The 25,809-nt window shown below is 51.6% G+C and overlaps 1 protein-coding gene across 1 annotated transcript in view; it reads left to right on the top strand.

The window, feature by feature from the left end:
- PDLIM4 (PDZ and LIM domain 4) overlaps nt 1-24,715 on the top strand; it is a 47,104-nt gene extending 22,389 nt beyond the window's left edge. The window contains 5 exon segments of the mRNA XM_086621648.1: nt 2-66; nt 15,839-16,020; nt 18,355-18,512; nt 23,468-23,588; nt 24,511-24,715. Coding sequence (XP_086477774.1) covers nt 2-66; nt 15,839-16,020; nt 18,355-18,512; nt 23,468-23,588; nt 24,511-24,715 — 731 coding nt within the window.
- Nucleotides 24,716-25,809: the final 1,094 nt, after the last annotated feature.

The raw sequence follows: 25,809 nt of genomic DNA, 5'->3' as shown, positions 1-25,809 counted from the left end.
GTCCCCCCTGTTCTGGAAGATGGCAAGGCTCAAGCGTACCGGATCAACGTCGAGCCGGAGCCGCAGGTACGGCAGCAGCAGCCCTGCACACAGGCTGCTCTTCCAGCTCCTGTTTCTGGGGAAAGGGGATCCGTGTCCAGAGTCTGGAAAGCCCTCTGCTCCTGCCAGAGGTTGAGGAGTTTCTGTGTGTGGTTTTAAAACATCATATTTGTTAGATTTTCCTGTGTAGGTCGTGCTGTGCTTTCCTTGGGCTCCTGGGGTGAGCTGCATCCCTGAACTGATCCAGCTTAAACCCAGATCCGTTAAACTGGCTTAAAACTCTGTAATTGCCTTCTGCCCAAGTTAGGCTTTGTTGAACCAGTTTGCCAGCGGTGTGGGGAGGCTGGGCAGTGCTGGGGGGGGCAGCACCCAGCCCCAGACCCTGCTCGAGGCCGGTGACCGAGCTCGTGGTCAGCGTTATTTCCAGCAGAGCTGCTGGAGTCCTGCTTGGGGCACTGCCAGTGCTGACAAACCCGTCCCAGTATCGCACCAGAGCGGCTCGTGGATTCGCTCATCTTTCCTGCCCTGACAGAGCGGGGTGATCCGTGTGCTCGGGCTTGGAGTTCTGGCTGTGCTTACTTCATTAATCAATTATGGCAATCTTTTTTGACAGTTATTTTTTCTTAATAGACTTTGATGTGCCCAAAACCCAATGAATAATGTTAAATGAGGACCAAATGTGCAGCAGTCCCCCTGCCAGATACAACATTTCTGAGGTTTAATGCAGATTGGATTTGAATCTGACTATTAATGTATGTTACATATGGATCTTTTTAAAAATTAGACAGCTACATAGAATGTAATGAGGAGGTAGAGAGGATTTTCCTGAATCCAGACCTACAATGAAAATGTGTAAATCTGGGGAGTTCTCAGGGGGTAAAGCAGATGTGTTTGCGGCGAGGCACCGAGAGGCGAACCAGCAAGAACACGCAGGTCCAGGCAGTGGGTTCCTGCTCCTGCTCTCTTTTTCAATGGCTGTGTCCTCATGTCATCTTGCTTATGGCTTTTTGGGTTTTCCAGAGAGGTGGTGAAGTAGGCACCATGCACGATTTACTCCTGGTGTGGTTGGACCCGAGATCTATTAGGGTAGATTTAGATCAGATATAAGGAAGAAATTCTTCCCTCTGAGGGTGGTGAGGCACTGGAACAGGTTGTCCAGAGAAGCTGTGGCTGCCCCATCCCTGGAAGTCTTCAAGGCCAGCTTGGATGAGGCTTTGGGCAACCTGGTGTAGTGGAGGGTGTCCCTGCCCATGGCAGGGGGGTTGGAACTGGATGATCTTTGAGGTCCCTTCCAACCCAAACCGTTCTATGATTCTATGCGCTTGGTGACTCTTCTCCCTTCCCAAATGGACGGCGCCTGGAGCATGGTCCGTGCTGGCTTCTCGGGATGCACGCCAGCAGCTCTCCTCACCCCCGCATCATTGCATGTGCCCTCCAACTGGCATGAGGCTGAGGGCGATGGGCAGCACCCCAGAGCACAGCCCCTTGCAGCGGACAGCCCGTCCCCTGGGAGCGGAGATCCCGCTCCTGGCCGGAGTCCCCGCTGGAGTGATGCCATACGACCCAGGGCTGTCCCGGGCTCTATTCATTCAGCCCCAGTAGCAAAAGTGCTTCTTAGATTGTGGAAAAGAAAAGACTCGTAAAGTAATAGCTTGGCTCAAAATGTGCAACTTTTGGGTGCGCTTCCCAGCGCCTGGGGAAAAAAAAAAATCTGCTTTGAAACACAGGGGGGAAAAAAAATCTGCTGGAATTCTGCCCTTGAATCACAAAAGTAGGTTTGGGGTTGCCCTTGAAAAGGGTTTTGAAAGTTTTACCCCAAGTGGCCTTTCCGGTAATGTGGAACACGTGTCATTCCTTCCTCCAGGTTTTGCTCTGTCAACTTTTCCATCGTTCTGGGCAAAGATGCCTTGAAAGTCTTTTGACTTGTGAATACAGTAATTCTTGCTGTAGGCCCTGAAACGCGTGAGCAGAGTGACTAAATCCCTACAATTTCTAGGAAAGCACGTACCCTGTAAGCAGGGAATAACTGCCCTCACAGCTGGAGCAGTTGGAAGTGGAGAGAACTGCTGGTTTGCAGTTAGGAGAAATGATGCAGAACAGGGTGCTAGTGAGTCATCTGTGGGAAATAATGGTTTTTTTTAAAAAAAGCAGATTTTGGTTATCAGTTAGTGACGCTGTACAGGTCTGTCCCTAACAGTGAGGGTCTAAAGAGGAGGGCACACTCAGTGACGTTCAAACTTGCATAACGAATGTCTGTCGGACCGGGTGGTGGGTGCCGGTGCGGGGTGCCTGGTGCTCTCCAGCCAGCACCACCATCACGTGAGGTCAGGATTCCCATCACGCAGACATGACATCACTGCTGACGTGTTGAGGTTTCTGGTCTCACCGGCTGCTCGCCTGGTGCCAGTGTTGCTGTGGGCACGGCCCCGGCCATCCCTCCCTGGCAGATGGGGAGAGCGGGAGCGCTGGTCCATCAGTCCCTGGAGATCCCACTGTCTTTGGCTTCTTGTAGCATGAGCTCGCCAGTCAAAATACCACCATGTGGTGCCAATAAAAGGAGAGGGTGTTTGTTTTCATGACCATTCCTGAACTGCCGGAATTGGCAGCTTTCTGGCCCAGGGGGGGAAGGAGACGTGGGCTTCGGGCCGTGGGGCAGCGCCCCGTCTGCGCTAATTGACAGTAGATCAAGCATCTGGGTGTGAGAGTAATTACAGCAGAAATTAAATTGGCAGCGCGTAGCCGAAGCTGGAAGAGGATGCAAGTCCTCCCAGACCTGGACACTTGGCTGAAATAAGCTACGTGGGGTGGAAGGCTGGGTTTCCTCCGGCTGCCCGGAGAGGGAGAGGCACTTCCCGGAGGCAGTCGTCACCCCTGTCCTGGTGGGAACGGCAGCCCGGTGCCACCCGGCTGGCAGAGCGGCACCCGGAGGGATGGAGACGGTGGATGGGTGGTCCCTGTCCCCGTTGCCTCGGTCCTCTCGCACTGTGCCTGTGAGCGGTGGCTTTCCAAGCCCAACCATCTAACTGAGGGCCGAGCTCCGAGCTGTGCAGGAGAGTCGCACGGAAAGGCTGGGAAGGCTGTTCCTGCTCATCGCTTCAGGGGTTTTTTCTATAATGTGTTATTTTGTGCTCGACACCAAAGTCTCAGTCCACAGAGATTCATGTTGGTTTGTTCTGGCTAAAATGGGGTGTGAGGCGTGCGGGTCACCATGGGAAAACACTGACCGGGATGGGGTGAAGAGGAGGAACTGGGGGAAACTTGCATCTGCCATGGCTGTTTGAGCAGCCTGAACCCGGTGGTGCAAGAAACTCCGTGCCACACATCAGCCAGGCCCATGGAAATGCAAACACAGTCGGAAAGCCAACTGTGTCCTGGGCTGCACCCAAAGCAGCGTGGGCAGCAGGTCGAGGGAGGGGATTCTGCCCCTCTGCTCTGCTCTCCTGAGACCCCCCTGCAGTGCTGTGTTCAGCTCTGGGGTCCCCAACAGCAGAAGAACATGGAGCTGTTGGAGCGGGTCCAGAGGAGGCCACCAAGATGATCCAAGGGCTGGAGCACTTCTGCTCTGGAGACAGGCTGAGAGAGTTGGGGCTGTTCAGCCTGGAGAAGAGAAGGCTCCGGGGAGACCTTCCAGCACCTTCCAGTACCTAAAGGGGCTACAGGAAAGTTGGAGAGGGGCTTTTTACAAGGGCGTGTAGTGACAGGACACGGGGCAATGGCTTTAAACTGAAAGAGGGGAGATTCAGATTAGATCTAAGGAAGAAATTTTTCACTCTGCAGGTGGTGAGGCACTGGCACAGTTTGCTCAGGGAAGCTGTGGCTGCCCCATCCCTGGAAGTGTTCAAGGCCAGGTTGGATGAGGCTTTGGGCAACCTGGTGTAGTTGAGGATGTCCCTGCCCATGGCAGGGGTGTTGGAACTGGATGATCTTTGAAGTCCCGTCCAACCCAAACCATTCTGTGATTCTATGATTCACTTCATTAGAAGTGCTGTTGTTGGATGGGCTCAGGTCTGTGTGGTTGCAGGGCGAGCGTTACGCTGGCAGGGCACAGGCTTCTGGTGCCCGGCTGAAGACTGGCTGCCTCCTGTTGCTCGTGTCCACCAGGCAGTGTGGGCTCTGCAGCAGCAGAGCTCTTCATACCTGATCTGGCCTTAGAAATAGCTGCCTTGTAAGAGTATCAGTCTACTACACTGCTGATCATACTTGCTTCTAATTAAAAAAATCTTTGAAAGATCTTGTGTGGGCTTTAGGTGTGGGTCCGAGCCTCTGGTGTCCCAGCTCTGGGCACCTGGGGACAGCAGCGGTGTCCTGCGGTGGAGCAGGGAGTGGGGTTTGGTGCTAACTTGTCCCTTAGCACTGGTTTTAACAGCTTTAAAAAATGTCTTAAATATTCTCACATTTATTTTTTTGGTCTCAGTAGATCATTGTTTCGGTTTTATTAAGGATGCACAACTTATTTGCTTGGTTGGCTCTGAGTATTGCTTTCTCAAGGGGTTGGTGTTGTGCTGGAATCTCCCATATACGTGTTTGCAAAAGCAAACGGCACAGGCCGTGCTTCTGTGAACTGGGGGTTAAAGCCTCCTCACTGGGGAGGTGGGATTTCCTTTCCCAAGGTGACCAACCTTCCTTCCTCCCCTGCTCAGCACGGTGGGACGGGCCACGGCTGCTCCTGGGAATGCTCTTGCTGGGATCATCGGCCAGCACGGGCATCGACTGGGGCTCTGGGGACAGGAGGATGGGGGAAATGTCTGCCTCGTGCTTTTGGGAAAACAAAGGATGAGATAATGCCCTGGCATGAGACCCGGTTCCCATCACATGGGGACTCCCGGCGTGTTGCTTAAGGATTGAGTTAAGAGCAGAAACATGCTGGATCCTGACGGCTGCTGTAAGCTGGAGTAGGGCAGCATTTCACACTCAAATATCAGGGGTTTATACACCATCCATATCTGCTGATCCAGTGTACTGGCTGAAGAGGTTACACAGAAGTTGGCACATGTGTTGATTTTTTTTTTTCCCTGTGATGCAATATTGAATTACTTAAAAGCAAATGAATTTTCTCAGTACCACTGTAATGGGTCGACCTGTCGTGGGTGTAACCTTTCATGTGAAGTCCTCTGTGCACCTCTTCTGTAAATCACCATCTTTATGGAGTGAGCTTCAATGGTCCTGGTATATGAAAGAAGAATGAACAGTCTGGGGACAAAGGAAACAAAAAAAAAAAAGAAATGGAAACTTCCAAATGGTGTTTTCTTCTCCCCAGGTAACTTGGGTAGTTTGTTCTCATCGGAGGTAAATAGGAGCTGTACTGAGATAGTAACGACGTGGGTTAATTGGGTCAAAATAGAAAATGCCATTGGATGAGGCACTAGCACAGATAGATGCCATGTTATTTCACTTGATAACATCAGTTTCAGTGGTGACTCTGTTAACACAGGCACGGAAACTGCCTGCTCGTGTGCGCAGCAACACCGAGTGCATGTTCGGAAGCGCACGTCGGCTTCACGGTGTTTCTGTTCTTACCCATCAGGGAAAAATAACTCCCCCCGTTTCATGGGTCCCTCCCAGCTCCAGATACTCTGTGATAATTCTATGGTTTTTCCTTCTTGCTCACTGAAGATGAATGAATTGCTCTTTGCAGCCACTCATTTCACCTGCTGGGTTGAGAGCATGTGTGGAGAGCTGTCCCCGAGGGGCTGGGATGCTGCTGGGTGCTGGGGAAAGGATGCTGCTGGGTGCTGGCAGGGGGGGATGCTGCTGGGTACTGGGGGAGGGATGCTTCTTTGTTAATGAGTAAAAGCAAAAGGTTGGGGCGTTGCAAAAGCGAAAACCAAAAATATTATCCTATGGCTTTTGGTGTGTTTTCTTGTGTGCCTCACCCTGGCTTCTACAGAAAGAGGTGTTCAGATGAGCCACGCTGAGGAAGTAGGTGCCTTTGGGGTTTAAGCATGTAAGGTTAAGCTTAAGTCAGAAGCTTAGCTTGTTGCCAGCGAGGCTTTTTTTCTCTCCTTTAGCTGCTGGTAGTGGTTATGGAAAGAAAATCAGAAAGTGTGGTACGATACACCCTGAAAGTGAACAATTCCCCCATCTAGGAGTAGAGGAGACGGTGAGCTGAAAAGGATGGAATTAGGATGGTGACTGTTGGTGTCACGCTCACTAGGTTTGTTCTTTAGCCCAAACACCAGATGGTGAGAAAAGTGATTTACTGGCAGCATTAGATGGTGGCTCGGTCGGGAAATGGGAACAGCAGCATCTTTCCTAGGAGCAGGGGGAGTGGGCAGGAGGCTGAGCTGGATACCAATTGTGATGGGGTTTGGGGTTTTTCTCCCTCTGTAGTGGACTTTATTGTCTGTCAGGGGGAGGTTGGTCCGACCCACCCAGCAGCCCGTGCTCGGCAGGAGCATCAGCCGGACGCCTGCACTCATCCGTGGTCCCTGCACCACTGCTGGCTGCCCCGGGGCTGGAAAGGTGACCCTGAGCACTGGGAAGCAGAGAGAAAATCCTTTCTAGGGTGTCGAGACTGTGGTTGAGCTTAGCTAAGGCTGGGTAGTCATCTGGCAGGAGGGCGTTGCTGCCACCAGAGAGAGGAGGAAGTTTTGGGGCTCTTCTGTCTTTCTTCTCTGGGGTTATTGTATTGCAAAAATACCTTGAAGATTCACAGATGTTCATTTTCTATGAATGGTTGTTGGGTTTTCCTGTATGGATGAAAGTTAAATACTACTTGTTGGATACATCGTAATTCTTCTATGCTTAGGCTTCTTCACCTCCTCTAATTTCTTCTCAAATTGCTTATCATGACTATTAGTTCTGTTCACGTGCGGAGCGGGGACTGGGGTTGTCTCAGGGCTCGGAGAGCTGGAGATACTCACACCTCGCCTGTGCCTTGGCACGAGTCTGTTCCGTTCCTGCCGGGCAGGAGTCGCTCCCTGTGCAGATGGATTTAGGCTGCCTGTGCAGAAGGGCTTTGTCTGCAGAGCTTTGCTCGAAGGTGTTTTGCAAACGCAGCCGGTTTGTCCTGCGGCTCAGGGAGCGTACGATCCCCAGCGATCTCGGGGTTTTTTTTATGAAAGTGTTAATAAAAGCAACACATTTGTACAAAGCCCTCCTCTGTCTGCTTGTTAAACACCCCCTTGCACCGTTGCTATTAAAAACACCCCTCTGTCCTGGAGCGGGCACCGTAAGTGGAAACACATTTTAATCATTCTTGCTGGTCTCAGGTCACTTTTTTTCCCCGTTGCTGTGGATTTTTAAGAGACCACCAGGGAGCCAGGTGGCTTAAGGGATAAAGTCGTGGTATTGCAGCTCGAGTCCCTCCCGAGCTCTCTGATTCACTCGAGGGCTGTGGCTTCTCCTGCGGGTGGCACTTCGCCGGAGCTGCTGGGAGCTGGCAGCCGCCAGACCCTCGCCGGTGGCCCTCGGCGTGACTGCGCCGAGGTGAAAAAGTGTTTGCTCCGTAAGAAGGGTCTGTGTAGCTTAATTCTCTCTAGTTGTGAGGGATTGTCCCTGGGTTAGAGGTACACTGTCCTTGCACTATACGACATATAGTGCAGAACACGTGCAAATACAAGCTGGAATGTTTTCCTGACTTACTCTAAAACCGGTTTATTTTAATAATATCTAATTTTACATCACAAAAATGCTTCTCTTGAGAGCACTTCTTCAGAAAGGGGTTGATGTCTTCCTCCTGGAAGTTAAGGAATTCCCACCCATCATTTACAAATCATAGAACGGTTTGGGTTGGAAGGGACCTCAAAGGTCATCCAGTTCCAACCCCCCTGCCCTGGGCAGGGACACCCTCCGCTACACCAGGTTGCCCAAATGGCTTCGAAACTTCCCTGTCTGTGCAAATATGTTTCAGCTGACTCTTGTCAAGGCTGCTGTAGCACTGTCAAAAGTGACATGTCATTTAAAGCTAGTAGGAAATGTTCATTTTTCACCTGATCCGATGCCTCTGTGGTGCCTGGGTCGAGGGCAGCGGGGGCTGTCGGTCAGCCCCAGCTGCTGGACTCATGTGTTTATGGAATTACTCCTGGTGTCTTACTTAAAAATATCTGAAAAGTAAATCTGGTGTTTAGCTGGCGGCTGCAAAAGGAGCGTAGTAAGAAGGATACGACGGATAAAGTTTTTCTTCAGACTGTGGCATGTGCTGAAAGAGGAACTTGGCAGAATATTTGAAATCTGTCTCATAAAATAACCCACATGCTCCATTCATTCAACTTCAGCAAACTGCACCCGACCTTTTTTCTTATCTGATCATCTCTGAGCTGAGCTAAATAGTGGGATCGTACTTAGGAGAGCTTTTTAAAGTTAGATTGAAGCCTGCTTAGTCTGTAAAACCAGGACATCTGGACTGTGCTTGTAGGGAAATACGTGTTAAAATGTGTGTAGCTTTTCAAATTTATCCTTTTCCTCCAGCTTTGGGGCAGCTGTGGACATAAGGGTTCACCACGGGACTTCCTTCGAGGCAGTGAGCTGGAGAATCGATCCCACTCCTGCAGACACTGGCCATGGTGTAAATCTGTTATTTGCATTCAAATGGAAACGTGCCAACCGTCCCGTACAGCTCCTTTGTGGGATAATCATAACATTTTCTTTCTGGGACTTTTGAACTGGTTTATCAGAGACAAAGCAGTGTCTTTGCTGTTGGAAAGCTGGGGGAAGGAGAGGAAGGGATCGCTGTATGGCAGTTGTCTTCTGTGCAGAGGCTGAATTTCAGTCTTGAGGGCGTCGGGATGTGCTAGGATGTGTCTTGGTGTTGGGATGTGTCTTGGTGTCAGGATGTGCTAGGATGTGTCCTGGTGTTGGGATGTGTCTTGGTGTCAGGATGTGCTAGGATGTGTCTTGGTGTTGGGATGCGCTAGGATGTGTCCTGGTGTTGAGATGTGTCTTGGTGTTGGGATGTGCTAGGATGTGTCTTCGGGCTTAATTGCTTGTCATGTTTGTACGAAGGAGGACTTGCAGCAATGAAAGCAGTAAAATTTTGCCCCCAGAAAGCCTTCTGCCAGGAGAGGTCTCAGAATCAGGTCCTCGAAGTCCAGCTGTACCCCTTGGGTCAGAAGAAAAGGCAGCACTGGGCAGAAACTGCACCTTTGCTTTAAAAAAAATCCTTGCCCGTGTCCTATGCCTTTCTCTTGCTGCCAGCTCTGACCTGGTCCCATTGAGACCTGGGCAGCCAGCGGTGCCCATTGGAGAAGCCGGGGAGCCCATCACCAGGCTGTCTGGGCATGGTGGGGACGGGTCTCAAACGGCTGCTCAGCCTTGCAGGAACCGTGATGGGTTTGCCCTGGGCTGACCTTCCTTCAGATGTGGCTGTTGCAGCAGACGGTCTGATGGTCTCCTAACAGCAATAAGTGGCATACAAACATTATCCCGGTTCTGCAGAAAAGTGCTCATGTCCTCTTCTCTTCCATGGAAGGCAGCTGAGGGACCGATGCCAGGGACACATCTTTTAGCCATATATTGCAGAGACGGTCTCTGCAGAACACAGCTGGGCTCCATTTCCCAAGCTGGGAGTGAGGGAGAGAGAAGTCCAACGCTGGTGAGGAGCCAGAGCACTCGGGCTCGTCCTGCTGCTGCTGGAGAACGGACATGAGTAACCAAGTGTGTTGACAAGAGGCACCTCTTCCAGGTGACCCCGTGGCTGAGGGATGCTTTGACCTCCTGGTGCACAAATAGCAACGCTCGTGTCCCTAATTCTGCATTTCAGCAGCAAACGTCCAGCTGACGCTGACTGATCGTGGTGGGGTTTTAGGAGGAGAGCGGGTCTGAAGTACATCAGACAGAGAGCTGCTGGTCCCATCCCTGCAGATCCAATCCCACCACTGCGCAAGAGGGCTCCAGGATGGATGTGGGACTCGGAGGTGTGCGCGGCTCTGCTCCCAGGGAAGGTTCCTCAGATGTGCTGTTGCTCAAAGCCCTTCCAAACCCAGGCCATGGGTGTAGGTGCTTACATGGAGGTGGTAGGAGCCAACATTGGCCTCTCAAATTAGCCATCTTCAATTTTCATCTGTCTGATAGTCTGGAAAATGAGCTCAATTATTTTGTTTGTACTTCTGGCCTTTTAAGGGTCTTATTTAAAACACTGAAGTGAATGATCTTTAAATGCTTCGGATCAGAAGATCAAGTCTGATGTTCTCTAAATCTGTGTTCAAAAACTGTGGTCTCTAGAGCTGAACACTTGTGGTTGAAAAAGGCTGGAAGGACAAACAGGGTATTTTGCAAAACGTCAAAAAAAAACAAAAACCTCTTTTTTTTTTCTTTTCTTTCCCCTAAAGAATAAGAGAACTTGAGGCAGCAAAACAGTCAAACTTTAGGAAAGTAAGGTTGGATGTATTTCACCAAAGTGTATCAGAACACAAACGTGAGTTCCCAAAACCCTTAAGAAGTCGTGTCTGGTGCAGCAGGTTCTCGGAGCGTGAAGGACAGTTAACTCCTGCAGCTCTGTGGAGCACAGCCGAGAGTATCCGAGGCGGAGGGCACGGGCGTTCTGCCTGCCGAGAGACAGGCTCGGGTTTAAATCCATGAGTTAAACTCTTCCCAGCTTTGGATCCCAATGTTATTCCTGTTAAGCAGGCAGCGGAAATGGCATGCTCACCTTGATGTATTTTAAAAATCTGGAGAGATTTATGCTTTTTTGTTGACTCTACGAAAGGTGGTTTCAAATTGTGATCAACTCTCTCCCAAAGAGAGGGACTGAGGCTAATTTTCAAAACCCTTCCAAAACTCCTGGTTGACCACGTGTTTTCCTACTTATGGGAACGGTTCTTTTAGCAGTGATTAGCTTGATAGAAGTATCTAATTTTTTGAGTCTTCTGTTCAATTACAGGTTTGGCTAAAAAATCTACAGGACTAAAGCATCTCAATTGAGCAGAGCCAAGGGCACAGCTGTAGGAGCTGGCAGAGTCTGTCTTCATATCCGTTACCGAGAGCACACGTTAGCTCTGCGTGGGGAAGCCACAGGGTGTAGTTGTGTTTCTGTTGAAATCCTCAACTCGCTGCTTTTAATGCTCCTCTCTATGTTTCCTGAAATTGGAAACGATAAGTCCTGTGAAAAGCATTTGAGCTTCGTTGCTTTGCTGATGGTGCACATCGCTCCACCGGCTGCGTCCGGGCATCGCGCTGTCGCTAAACGAAATACCTGCAGCTGATAGAGGGGAAAAAGAGATTTGGTAGTAAGCAGGCATGGAACAGAGGGACTTGCTAGAAATTGAATAAGCACTTGTCAAAGAAGGAAGAAAAAAAGCTCTCCCTATTGCTGGCTCCTTGAGGAATTCATAGAATAGAATCACAGAATGGTTTGGGTTGGAAGGGATCTCAAAGATCATCCAGTTCCAACCCCCCTGCCATGGGCAGGGACACCCTCCACTACACCAGGTTGCTCAAAGTCTCATCTAACCTGGCCTTGAACACTTCCAGGGATGGGGCAGCCACAGCTTCTCTGGGAAACCTGTTCCAGTGCCTCACCACTCTCAGAGTGAAAAATTTCTTCCTTAGATCTAATCTAAATCTCCCCTTTCAGTTTAAATCCATTGCCCCTTGTCCTATCATTACATGCCCTTGTCCAAAGCCCCTCTCCAGCTTTCTTGTAGCCCCTTTAGCTACTGGAAGGCTGCTATAAGGTCTCCCCGGAGCCTTCTCTTCTCCAGGCTGAACAGCCCCAACTCTCCCACCCTGTCTCCAGAGCAGAGGTGCTCCAGCCCTCGCATCATCTTGGTGGCGTCCTCTGGACCCGCTCCAACAGCTCCATGTCCTTCTGCTGTTGGGGACCCCAGAGCTGACACAGCACTGCAGGGAGGGTCTCAGGAGAGCAGAGCAGAGGGGCAGAATCCCCTCCCTGGACCTGGTGCCCACGCTGCCTTGGGTACAGCCCAGGATTCAATCCAAGCAACCTGTCGTTCAGCATCTTTCCCTTAAATATAAAAGGAAGATTGTTCCTTTGTGCTCTCAGTGCTGCATTGCATGGTCTGACAAGAGCCAGGCATCCAAAACCCAGTTCAATTTCTCTTTTCTCCTGTCTTAATAAATGGTGGCACCCAAGAACGTGCTTGAGACTCTGTACAGGGAGGCACCGCTCAGGGCAAGCAAAGCTGGCGGCATCTGGCTGTCAGTGTCCGAGGATCAGTGGAAAGAAACACAGGAGCTCAGGCACGACAGCCAACCCAAAGTGCCTGGCGGGCATTTTATTCCCCCAGCAGCTCGGAGTGAGGCGCTGGGTGCTGCTGGCACTGCTCCTGCTGCAGCCACATGGGTACGGCTGCCCCGGCTGCCGGCACCGCCTGCCGAGAGGAACGCTGCCGGGCTGCTGGAAATAGTTCCTGGGGATAGAAATCCTGCATTGGGACGAGCAGCCCTTACCTGTACGTGGTAAGGCACAGGCAACGCTGATGAACGCGCCTCGAGGAGGAGGAGGACATGGTTTGATGATGCTGTGCAAGGGGTGGCCAAAGCAGGTGCTTGCTGCAGGTTGTCTTTTTTTGTTTGTTTGTTTGCAGTGGCTCATTCTCCTCCAAATAATCCATTTTCCTCTGCTTGTTCCTTCCCCTGGTGGGAAGGGACAGGCTGGGGGTCTCCAGCGAGGTGGTGACCGGACAAGGTGGGTCTGGCTGGGCACTGGCCAAGGGCACTTGTTGGCATCATGCTGCATCAATAGTGCAGCCCCAAACAAAGCCACCCCAAAACCCACCTGCTCCCCGGGACTGGGACTTCAAACAGCTCCTTTCTAGCTCTGCCTCACGTCTGTCTGGGGTGGGGTGACTGCGTGAGTCGTGTTTGCCAGGAGGGGGGAGGTCTGGGTGCCAGGAGCTGCAAGTGCTGCATGTCAAGGGGTTGGTTGTGTTCATAATTGATGGTGCTGGAAGGGGAGCGTGAGAAAACAGATTGAAAGTGTCTGTTTCGTAGGCTGTAAGAGTTGTCCTTGGTGAAACTTCACAGGCTACCTCTTAGGAATGGCTTGCAAACCCTCTTAATTTAAGAGAGGCCATAAAAAGTAGGAAGAAAAGCCAGCAGAGAAAAGCAAACTAGGTCCCGAAGGGGGGAATTTTTTTTTCTGATCTTGAGTTTGAGAACTGGAAAGAAATCCATCTGGTTCTAGGTTTCTGAGAACAAATGCATGAGTGTTTTGCACAATGAGAAGCCTGCAGAGATCTCATGGGAAAAGGCTGAAACAGCTTTTGAGATGAGAAAAAGGAGACAGAGCTCAGTCCCAGGAACAGCTTTTTGTGCAACAGGAAAGTTGTGTAGTGCAGAAACTGAGAGCAACCAGGAAGGCAAGAGCAGTGTGTGCTCTCAGAGGGGTAAATACTTTCCCATAAAGCCATTAGCTGCCCCCAACATGAAGCACAGATCTCCAAAACCTGCAAAGAACTTGGTGGAAAAGGCTGAGGGACATCGCTGGAGGTGTTCAAGGCCAGGCTGGATGAGGCTTTGAGCAACCTGGTCTAGTGGAAGGTGTGCATGCCCATGGCAGGGGGGTTGGAACTGGATGGTCTTGAAGGTCCCTTCCAACCCAAACCGTTCTGTGATCCTGCGATCCATTGCTTCATCTTGACGGTCTTGGTCTGGTAGATGTTGGGGTAGCAGGAGCACTTCAGTGTCCGTCAGGAGGAGCCCGTTGATCCCTATGGGTGCTGCTGAGTCACCCGTGGCTTTATAGGGCAACTGAACTAAGGGTGAGTTGGCACCACCATCAGCATCCTCCTCCCATGGGGACGGGGTGCCGGAGCCGGTGGTGATCGAGGACACCAAACAGGTTGGCAGTGCAGGGAGGGCTCCAAACACCCCACTTCCATCGCCGGCCTGTCACGCCTTTTGGAGCGTGCCCAAGCAGTGAGTTTTAGCTTTACAGCAACACTTGCTCTCGGTGTGCAAATTGTGGAGCTTAACAGGGATGAGTGGGCAACGCGTTACGAACTACGTGGGATTAAAGCAGGTCTGTGGCCATCGTGGTCTGCAGACCCGTTGATGGAGGAGGTCAGCCACCAGCCCCGTGCTCCCCAGCAAAGGGTCTGGGTGTCCCTGGTGCCCTCCAGCCACCACTTCCCTCGGACCGAGCGCGCAGCTGGGCCCCCACGCACAGATAATTAACAATAATGGCTTTTTAAAAGCTGACTCTGTAGCTCGCAGTGGCCTGCCAGCCAGCACGGGCCGTTGCTTTCTTCCCTGAAATGTTTATGATCCTTCTTTTCCTCTCCGTGTCACGGCTGAAAGCGTTTTCTTTATTTCCCTTGAAATAATAATGTAAATCTGGGAACTGGAAACCCATAGCTGCGTTGTAATTTTTTTTTTTTTAAGAATATAAATTGAGGAACAGTTAAAATTATATTATTCCTGGCAGCAAAATTCCTTTTTTAATAGATAATTGGAAGTTATATGTTGGAAGCAGCTTTCCCCACGTGTGTGTGCGTGCACGGTGCGGAAGGAGCGGTGCCGAGAGGCTGTCGAGGTGCTGGAAGTGCCAGGAGCTTGCTGGAATCTGCAGCTTTTCAGCTGGTGGCAGAAAAAAAAAACCCTCAGAGGCACCATTTTGCAGTTTTTAATCAAGCCCAGGTTTTATCAATGGGAGTTTTACCTTGGGAACAACCGAACGATTGGATTCTCAAGATCCTTTTCTAGCCAGATCTGGATTTTATTTCTCTTAGCTGTTGGTTTTTACGAGGCTCGGCAGCACCAGTGTTTTCTGCTGGGCACCAGTGGCAGCCATTTGTTTCCAATTAGTATTTATTGGATTATTTTGGCCAAAAGTAAGCTTTGTATCAGAGCCCCACCATATGCACTTTGTTACTTGCTCGCAGGACGGTGTTTCCTTTTTCCACGTGGTTTTGCATCCGCTTCGGTCACCCGAAAAGCGTCGCTGGGGACCTGCCCTGGGACGGGTTCAGCCCAATTAAACGGATTAGAGCCTCTTACACAAGCAGCTATTTCTTCCATGGGTATGGGTGCATTCCTGCCTCGCACAGCTGGAAATAGCAGCAGCTGGCACGTGTCCGTCGGCTGCGTCCGGCGTTCTGCCGTTGTCCCGATGGCTGGAATGAGCCCCTATCCGTGGGTAAATCCAAGAGTAGCAGTAGGTGCTGTTGGATTTCTGGGTGTGCGTGGGGCTGACTAACAAAGCCTCGGAAAAACACAGAGGTCATGTTTTCTGTAGGTAAAATAATATGGAAAACTTGCCTTTTAATGGCATCTGAGTTCCCGACATGAGGCCATACGACAAAAATATTTCCGTAGTATGCCTTGGGAATTTAAAAGCAAATGAAAATATGGATACCAACCTTCACCCGTACGTTTCTCGCGCTGTAGGTGACTGATCTTATTTTGGGAAATCCCGAAACGAACACGGGTCTTTGTGGATGAGGGTAGCTGGAAGGAAGTGAAAATACCAGGAGTGACCCCTTGGCTCCAGCTGCTGCCGAGCTCGGGGTTTATGGTGTTTCGCTAATGTACATCCGAGCACTCGCCCTGGAGCCAGGAGTGATGTAACACGGAACGAGAAGCAGATCCGCAGCCTTTTCTCTTGCGGAAATGACAAATAGGCTTTACGGGAGAATAAACGCGGAACGCTCGGCGCGGGCTCGCCGTGGAGGAAGAGGCAAGTTCGTTTGGTCGGGGACCAGGCGAAGCTGCACAGATTCAGCACGATTTAACTGCGGGTCAAGCCTGAGTTTTCCCTTTCCTGCTGCATATCCCTGTTTTCCGTAGTACACATAAAATATTGTTACTGCAAACTGTGCATCCCAACGCGGCCTCTCCACGTGTATCGTACCAAGAACTATAAATCTCACCATTTTCTCTGCTTTTTCGTCTCTCCCAGGACAACGGGCCAGCCCAGAGCAGGAGGCCAGTGCTCCCCGGGGCTGGGGGCAGCCCCATGGACAACAAGCAGCTGCTGAACGTGCAGCACCAGCAGCACCCGACCCGGCTCCATGCCAGCCCCAGCTCCGAGTCGGCTCTGCCAGGCCAGCTGAGTGGGCTCCACATCTCTCCTGCCCACAGGTAGGACCAGAGTGCAGCTCACGCTCCTGCAAATTCCGTTTCAGGGGTGTGCGTGGGGGCTGTGATGCTCCCAGGGCTCTGGAGATGCCAGGTTGAGCTCCTGCTCTGTTAGTTGAGGTACATGGGAGAAAAAAAAAGAAAGAAAAAAAAAAAACAAAAAACAACAAAAAAGGGGTGTTGGAGATGCCAAATTCTGAACAAAATGGCCAGGTGTGTGTATGTAGCAACTGCAACACTGAATTTAAGCTTGTGATGGTGAAGCAACGTTCAACGGCTTTATCTCAGAGGTGGGTGACAGTGCTGGTTTTCCAGATCCACGTAAGATCCTTCTGTTGCCAGTGGGGGTAGGTAGATCAGCGGCATCGGATCCAGTCCCCAGGCTGGGATTAAGGCCAGGGAGTGTCACAGACGTTGGTATCCTGGTTTTCCAAAGGATACATTCAAGGCAGGATGGAAGGGAGTGGAGAATCACACGTCCACAGAGCCTGGAACAAACACTGAGCCAGGGAGCTGGAAGTATCCGCAGAGAAAATTAACCCCAGGAAAGTTGGGATGTTTATAGATGTAAGATCTGCTCAACGCAGCTGTCTGGGAGGCTGGGAAATAAATAATGCTCGTAGGAAAGAGGAAGCTTTTTGTGTAGCCAAGAAGGGTTTGGGTGGATAACTCGGACTTTGAGACGGACCAGGCTGTGGACTGCGGTGCTTCCACACGGCGTACGCTGCTGCTCCAGACTGGCAAAAAATATTCTGCAAGAAAGTGTAACATCTGTGTTGAATACAAAGAGCAAAGAGAGTTTCTTTTCAGCTGGGGAACTCCGTGCCTGCACGAATTCATATTTCAGCAACGCTGCGAGCCAGCTTATTCCCTGTGCTGCTCCGGGAGAGTTAATGACGTTGGAAAGAGGAGAACAGCACAAAAAAATAGACAGAGAACAAAATCTGATGTTATCTGCGTGTGAGCCAAAAGCCAGGAGATTAGCTTGGGTGTTTGGGAAGAATTGGGGCAGACATGGCTTCTCTTTGGGTCTGTGCTTGGTCAGGCTGGGCTGGTGGAAACCTGCCCTTTGTCACTGAGAACGTGTGAACTGATGCTCCAGAGGGCGAAAAGGGCACTGGGGGCACTTGGGGCACACTTGGAGGGTTGGGCTGGCCCGGAGGCGTGGGGACGGGTCCTGGGCCCCGACAGCAGCACTTGTGCCCCTCGTCTCGAGGGGTCGGAGCCACAGGAGAAGCGGGTGGGTTGCTCCCAGAAATCGGAGCTTTGACTTTTCTTGGAAAGTGGATTTGAATTTTGTTTGGGTTTTTTTTTTCTTTGTTTAAAAATGATTTTATTTTTTTTTTTAAGCAGGCATGAATATAATGCTGGGGGAGAAACTGAGTCAGATGATAGCTAAAGTGTTAAACTATCTGATGGAGCTCAAGGCTCTTGCTATTTTTATTGGTTTTGTAATGACCTTGATGACCTTCTCCATAAAAAGGAGAAGGAGCCCCTTCCCACGAAGCTGTGCTGTGGCGCCTCAGCAAAGCACAACAGCACTTGAATTGGTCTGTGCTCAGCAGGACACCCATGTACCCGAAATATTTTTGGTTCCAAACTGCGCTTTTCATGTTTTGATGTATGGAATGAATAGGAATAATGGTTTAAATTACTATTTGTTGCCTGTCATACCCTGGTTGTGCTACATACAGACACGGAGCAGCTTCAGGTCTGGATGCTGAAGGTCGGCGCGTAGTTGGGGGGGAAATTATGGGGCTGGTCTCGTGTCATGTCCCGTCCTTGGTGCCGTGCAGCCCCGTGGGGTGGTTTTCTCATTTAAGCTGTGGGCTGTGTCTGGCAAATGGATCTTTTAATGCAGTCCCCTACGGAAACGCTGCCTTCCAGAGAAGAGTTTGGAGATGGGAAGGGATTTGCTGTCACGCCTGTGCCTGACAGTACCGCTCTAACAGTGGGACGAGGGGAGGGTGGATCCCCTGGCCCCACATAATTAACAAAATGCATTGTTTTTCCCGTTGTTTGGTTTTTTTCCCAATAAATTCCATATGTGGCAGAGCAATTTGCAGGGCTTGTAAGCAGCTGCCCTCTTTCCCGAAGGCATCTGGCAACTGGGACAGCCTGAGCTGTGTTGCTCAATCGGAGCCAAAGAGGGAACGAGTTTAACATCCCTGTTCCATGGTGGCTTCTGGGACAGGCGTACCTCCAGGCAGGGAAAGGCATGGGAACAGAGAGGTGTTTAACTGAGACTGTGGGAATGTCGAGGTTTCAGCACCTCCCTGATGAGCTGACGATTGCTGGTTATGTTTGACTTGAGCCTGTCTCGCTTTTCCTTAAAAGCCTCGACCCCTTGAAGTCTCTCCCACGGAACAGAAATGGGATTGATGTAGAGTCGGATGTCTACAAGATGCTTCAGGATTATGAAAAGCCCGTTTCGGAGCCTAAACAGTCCGGATCCTTCCGGTACTTGCAGGGGATGTTGGAGGCTGGTGAGAACGGTAAGGAGGTTGGCACCCATCGCGTGTCCCGGCGGGTCCCCTACACCTCCCCGCGACCAGGGCTGTGGCACCGCGCTGCCACAGGGCTTCAACCATCATCCAGTCCCTCTGCACCCCGTTCCATGGCCCCGCACCCACCAAGCTGCTGTTGCAGCCTTGACCTCCTTCTCTTCCAGAAGGTCCAGAAGCTTGAAAAGCTTCTAAAGGATCCGTCTGCGAGAGCCAGGTTCTCGCACACTCCTCTCTTCTCCGTGATTTTGCCACACATGGCCTTGGTGCCAAGTTGGCTCAGCTCAACGTGGGAGGGTCGGAGTGCCCTGCGAGGGGGAACAGCCGGATGGCAGCTTTAAATCGGTATCCTGGATGCTCAGGCCAGCATCTAGGGGCTTACTGAATTTTGTGGCTGCCTTGGGCATCGTGTGAAAGTTGGATTTGCAAACAGCTTCTGCAGTGGCAGCTGTTTTGCTGAGATGGTTTATCCAACGCAACGGCTGAGGCGGTTGTGTAAGGTCTCCGACGGAGAGCCGTGGGCCTGTCTGAGTACACGGCGTTTGCATGAGGACGTGGGATGGTCCTCAGCAACGCCGGAATAGAGATCAGGAGCTCTTGGCTCACTCCTCGGGTCTGTCACAGCTTCCTGCCTGTGTCATTAATGGGGGCAGGAGCCAAATCTGAGCATTAAATAATAAGATCCCCAAACTATACATTTCAGCTTCTTTTTATTTGCCTTTCAACCCTAAGTCCACCGGGGCTTTTGTCTTCAAACTTTCAGGCTTCGCTTTACAGTCATTAGGGCGAGACTCTTCTTTCTGCTCCCTTCCAAGAGCCTCATGCTTCCAATCATGTGAATCCAGGAACTTAGATTTTATGGGAAAATACCAACTACTGCAAATCTCATTATGAAGCCGTGAGCGGCAGAGAGTCAGGCTGTTGCACTTCAGTGCCTGTGTACATAAAATGATGGAGAACCATGTTCTTTGACAAGAATGCTCTTGTTTCACAAGACACACGACCAGAGGTAACTTCTGAGCATTGAGAGTTTCCACCAATTTGAGTTTTCTCGGTGGTACCGAGACCTGTCTGCAAAGCGTGAGATGGGTCAGCCTTGGAAGTACTGGGTGTAAATATTCCAGCCTCTCCGAGGCTGGCAGGAAAACCGATGTTAATTACAAGTTCCACATGTATCACAGAATGGTTTGGGTTGGAAGGGACCTCAAAGATCATCCAGTTCCAACCCCCCTGCCATGGGCAGGGACACCTTCCGCTACACCAGGTTGCCCAAAGCCTCATCCAACTTGGCCTTGAACACTTCCAGGGATGGGGCAGCCACAGCTTCTCTGGGCAACCTGTGCCAGTGCCTCACCACCCGCAGAGTGAAAAATTTCTTCCTTAGATCTAATCTAAATCTCCCCTCTTCCAGTTTAAAGCCATTGCCCCATGTCCTGTCACTACACGCCCTTGTAAAAAGCCCCTCTCCAGCTTTCTTGTAGCCCCTTTAGGTACTGGAAGGTGCTGGAAGGTCTCCCCGCAGCCTTCTCTTCTCCAGGCTGAACAGCCCCAACTCTCTCAGCCTGTCTCCATAGCAGAGGTGCTCCAGCCCTTGGATCATCTTGGTGGCCTCCTTTGGACCTGCTCCAACAGCTCCATGTCCTTCTTGTGTTGGAGACCCCAGAGCTGAACACAGTACTCCAGGTCCCTCACCAAGAGTGAGCACGGGCAGCTGCCCGGTGCGGCATCTGCTGCACCCCTGGGTCTCCTCATTAGGAAGAGGCAAATGAGAAGAACTGTGTTGATCCCAATTAACACCACTGCTGCCTTCCTCCCTTCTCAGTGCCAGGGAAAGGGAACAAAACACTGGAACAGGTTGCCCAGAGAGGTGGTGGATGCTCCATCCCTGGAGACGTTCAAGGCCCGGTTGGATGAGGCCCTGAGCAACCTGATCTAGTTGGAGATATCCCTGTTCCTTGCAGGGGGGTTGGACTAGATGACCTTTGAAGGTCCCTTCCAGCCCTAACAATTCTATGATTCTATGATTCTAAAACTGAAGCTTTTCCATTTTGCTCCTGCCTCCCCTGGCATCCCTGGCCCTGGGGTGGCAGGAACCCAGTGCTGCCCTTCGGGAGGGAGGGAGAAAGAAAAGGTTGTGGGCTGGGGAAGGGGAGGATGAAGAGGTGCCAGGACCCTGGGACTGTGCCCCCCAGTCCTGGATGCCTGCTCGCCCCGGCAGCCTCTCGGCGCCCACCCGTCGCCGATGCAGCACAGGGTGCTGGGAGCCTGGGGCTGAGTGAGTTGCAGCTGACGGGTACCAGCCAGCGAGGACATCTCTGGCATCACCTCCTGGGTTCTGCCACCCACCCCTTTCCCCTGAGCCGTGCTGGGCCGGGGGGACGTGCTGCTGGCTGCGGGCACAGCCTCGCTCCTGCCTTGGTCGTTACGACGCTGTTTATTTCATAAGGGATGAGGAATTAAGTGCAAAGCATCACTCCTGTCGTAAAGCCCTGCGATGTTTTCAGCACACTGTAAATCCCCAGGAGTGTTCCTGCCAGGTTGTTCTACAGCTTCCACCCCTGCTCCTCTTTCCTTAAGCCTAAACCGATCCGTTTTGGCCCCAGCCTGCTGTGCGTCGCCCTTTTTTTAAAGTCACGACCTCTCCTGAGGAGCTGGGTGTCTCGGACAAGGACCTAGTTTCTATGGAAGGTGTTTCTACTGGAAGCTGTAATTTCTTCAGCGTCACCAGTCCCATCCCATGCCCTGAAGGAGCAATGCCTCGTGCTGAGGAGCGGGCGCAGGCCGGCGATGCCGGTGTCGCCGCCGTCGGTGCCGTCGGCGCGGGAAGGACGAGCGCTGCAGCCGCAAGCGGGGACGGTGGTGGTTAAGGTGGTGGAGTTGAAGCATCTCGCTGCCCTCCTGAGGACCATAAATCACGATGAGACCATGGGCTGGTAAATAGAAGGAAACGATCCATTGTTTGGGAAGATGGGAAGCAGCTCTCTCTGCAGGGCTCGTTTTGCTGTAAAATCTCTTTTTTTTCTTTTAAGCAGCTTCTCCGAGCGCTCTGCCTGGGAGACAGTGACAGTTTCACTGCTGACAGTTGGCAGATGAGCTTGTCTAGTCCAAGCACACCGTATCTCACGCTGGGGGAAGCCAACAGCTTGAGCAGTTGTTTGGTTTATTCCCAGCAAAGCAGTGGAAGGACTGGCCAGGCCAGCTCGGCTGGAGCCAGCCCCACGCTCGTGGGAGCCCCGGGCTGGAGCAGCCTCACTCCGCTCCTGGGCAGCCGCTCTCACACGTACCGGGGCTCTCAGCATCTCCAAATGCCACGGTCTGTCCTGGGAAAGTGGGGTTTGGTGGGAAATCAGTCCTTTTGGTTTTACTGGCTTGGCCAGAGCCATTGGCAGCGTTCCTCTCCGGATCAGAGCTGCGGCTGGAGACGGGGTCTGCTGGGTGAGGACGGCTGCACATCCCTGGAGTCACCCCGGGGGGTCAGAGCTGGGTGAGCTCCCCCCTCCCCAGCCAAGCCCGGGACAGTGGGTGCTCCTGGGACACACTGACGTGGGAGCAGGGGTCTCTCCATGGAAGGAAGCTTTGCCGAGCAAAGCCCTTCCAAACGTACCGTGTGAGCCTGCACGGGATGGGCGAGCGACCGCCAGCGATGATGCACCACTTCCAGGTACCAACAATTCGCTTTAGGAAAGGCAGAGACGTTCCTGGAGCCACGGTGGGCACTTCAGAGCAAGATCCAAGTGGAAGTTCCTAAAACCAACACAATGCTTATGGACACTTGGGTGATGAAGTGCCCGGGTCTCTGCTGAGCCCTCCTGGGCATCGTGGGCATTAAACCCATGTTTAAGATTGACTGTGGGCTGAAGTACCCTGGAAGCTCAAGGAGCATGAGATGCCCCAATGCTGAAGAATGGCTCGTTCATCCAAGATCTCCTCTGCTTCTTTTCCGAACCGTGTCCACTGATGGAATAAAATGCATTGTCCTTCTCCTTGAGCTTTTCCTTTTTGTAACCTGAGGCCATCACAGAGGAACCACAGATGAAAAAATACCCAAAAGACCGGTCAGTTGGGAGCCGTGAAGAACCATGCAGTGAATACTGGAAACTTTTAAGTGTCCCAACAGTTAGCAAAAATCTTGTTTGTGTGGTCCAAAGTGTGAGGGCAGATGATTGATGATCTGTAGGGAGGAGGGCTGCAACACTGAAAACTTTGCCATCGTGTTGTTCGCCAGCACGGAACTTTCATTGCTTCCTTTCATGGAGTTGGACCTTTGTGAAGGGAGACTTGGTGCCCCAGAAGACCTTATCTTCTATCACAGTGTTTTATTTTAGATTGATTTAGGTTATTTGAGATTAAATGAGTGTTCTAAGAAGAAAAATGCATGTAATTCTATTATTTTTTGTTTTAATTTGCCTAACCTCCATAAGGCTTTCATCTTTGTCTCCTGGCCTGATGGTGGATCTACCAAGTGCACCTGAAGTGTTGCTGTGATAGAATCTCTACTTTCTGGAGCTTTTCTGAGATTTTTGCTATTTATCTTTCTGAATTCATTGCATGATACTGCAGCTAAATTAATCTCATCTCTAGATTGAGGCCGCTTTGCCTTTTGACGAGGTGTATGTGCTGTGTTGGTGCTATCATGGTACACAGGTGGATCATCTGCTGATGCAGCCAAGGGCTCGTGCCACCATCTGTGCTTCGTTAGGGTGAGCAGAGGGTCCAGGCAGTGTCCTGCAGTCATCTGCAAGCCCGAATGCTGTCTGATTTCTGAAATAGTTGGTCTCACTGTTTTACTTTCTTACAAGCAAATTGCAGGTTCTGTTGTGAAAGGCAGAGACTCATCTGAGCCTTTAATTAAAATAAAAAAAGAGGGAGAAAAGGAAAAAAAAAAAAAAAGTAAAAGCCCCGAGAGGACAAGTTTTCAATCTGTGTCTGTTTAAAATTCTTGGCAGGTGAAAAACTCGACAAACTGAGCAACCCCCGAAACATCAAGTCCCCGGTGTCAAAGCTGGGCGGTGCCATGACCGGGCTGCAGCTGCTCCCCGAGTGCACCCGCTGCGGGAACGGCATCGTGTAAGTGTCGCGTCTCGCCGGAGCCTCCGGCTCGCTGGGGACGGGAACGCAGGGACGCGGCGGGGTCCGGTCCTACCAGGCACACGGGTCAGAATTTATAGCGGAAAACCTTGAATTTATAGCGGAAAACCTTGAATCCCTTTCTGGTTTTTGCTATAAACCTGGACTTGAGGAATACGGTTTGGATTGTCCCTTTTAAGGGAATCTTGCAGCGAAACGGGGATGATTCATGGGGTGGTTTCTGCCCGGCTTATCGTAGTAACTGCCCGGGGACTAAGCGTAGCGCTGGCAGCGCGGGCACTCTTTCGCTGCCTTGGCCCTTTCGAGGGTCGAGTAGAAGAGGTCTGCGGGTTATTTTCGTTTGTTTGTGTAAGAGTTACACTCTGGCGGATGGACGTCGGGTCTGATTTCGGAGAACTTAGGCGCCTTTCTGCTTCGTCGTGTTGTAATTTATGTTCTGCTGTGATTTACATCCTGCCCAAGCCAGATCTGCTGGCTGAGCGTCCTCAGCTCAACCGCGTTGTTGCCGGTGCCGTGGGCTGAGGGTCTGAGCCCCAGCCCTGCCAGCAGCACTTGGAGGACGTTGGCTCCCCGCGCTTGGATCCGGGCTTAGCGTCGATAGTTGAGCCTCCGCTTTGCGTCCAGCCGTGGAGCGGTGCCCGGAGGGATGCGGACAAACAGGGGTGGGGGTATCCCTTCCCGTGGGAACATGGTGGAGCTGCAGAGCCTGGAGCGGGGCGGCAGCTTTGGGTGGGCTGAGATGTTGGGATGGGAACCCACCATAACACCCTCACATGCCTCTATGTGCTGCCTTCCTTCACTTACTCCGTTTACTCGAGGCAGCGGGAAAAAGCTGTCCGTGCTCCTCGTTCCTCCATCCCTTGGCTCCGTCTCACTCAAGTTCTCCCCATCTTCTCCCCAGGGGCACGATCGTCAAAGCTCGGGACAAGCTCTACCACCCCGAGTGCTTCATGTGCGACGACTGCGGCCTCAACCTGAAGCAGAGAGGGTATTTCTTCATCGAGGAGCAGCTGTACTGCGAGACGCACGCGAAGGAGAGGGTTAAGCCCCCCGAGGGATACGACGTGGTGGCTGTTTATCCCAACGCCAAAGTTGAACTTGTCTAAAGCCGGGCTGTGCTCCGGAGAGGCGCCCACCCACGTCCTCCCCGCCGGCTGCGCGGCGTGGCTGTCATCAACCCCGATTACCGAAGCCCAAGTTAAAATGCCTTTTCCTAGATAAAACCGTTTACACTTGGGATCGCCAGGGGCTGGTGTTGAAAGCAATACCAACAGGTTTTTCCCTTCCTTTTGACACTCTGCTTTTTGGGTTGCTGCGTTGGGTTGTTAGTCTGTGCCATAACCTCATCCGAGATCTGTGTAAATATGGATTAACTCGCTCCTCTGTTTCATGTCAACCCAGTGTTCCCTTTTTTTGCCCCTCTCTTCCGAAAAAGCAAGGAAGACGTTTTAAAAGCTCAAAGGAAATAAGGCACTTTAACAAAAGAAGCTGATTCCCATATCCCCACCGTCATCTCTTGCCCTCCAGCTGCCCCAGTGATTAAAACCCAACCCCCTGAGGAGTCCGGACGTGGTACCGGTGGGATGCAGTCCCCGCTCAGCCCCATCCCAGCAGATGTGCTGAGGAAGGACGATCTCTTAAAACAGTAATTGCCATGAAATTCCCTGGATCCGGGCACTGCAGTTTGAGGCTGACACGGACCGATCTGAGTTCCCCGAGGGATCACACTTAGAGTGCGATGAGGCTTTTTTCTTCCTTCTTTCACTCCTAATTGAGTTGTTCTGTCACCTAATCACCTGAGCAGCACCTCTAAAGGAAACTGACCCAGCCCGGAGTCCCCCCAGCCGTGCCCCCTCCACACCCCTGCCCCACGCTAGCCTCGCTTGGCCCATTCTGACTCTTCCCAGCTTTTGCTGTTATTTTTGTGGTCCTTTATTTCTAGATCCCCTGACTGCTGCCATCTGGGTCTGTCTCGCAGCTGGTGATAAAACCCTTCCAAGAGCTTGGGAAGTAACCAGAGGGGCGGTGAGTCCCACTGGGAGCCCCAAGCCCAGGGCAGCGCCTTCGGATTTGTGCCCCCATCCCCAGGCAGCGCTTTCAGCCAGCTCCATCATCCGCTTTGTCTGACGAGGAAAAGTTTTTGAGGATCTTGGGATGCTGCTTTGTTGGAGAAATTTTTTTTTTTTTTTTTTCCATGTTA

This window comes from Tauraco erythrolophus, chromosome 16 (assembly GCF_009769465.1).
Source record: "Tauraco erythrolophus isolate bTauEry1 chromosome 16, bTauEry1.pri, whole genome shotgun sequence".
In the NCBI taxonomy this organism is placed as follows: domain Eukaryota; kingdom Metazoa; phylum Chordata; class Aves; order Musophagiformes; family Musophagidae; genus Tauraco; species Tauraco erythrolophus.
Note: the sequence above shows the minus strand (reverse complement) of the source record. Positions and strands in the feature narration are given on the sequence as shown.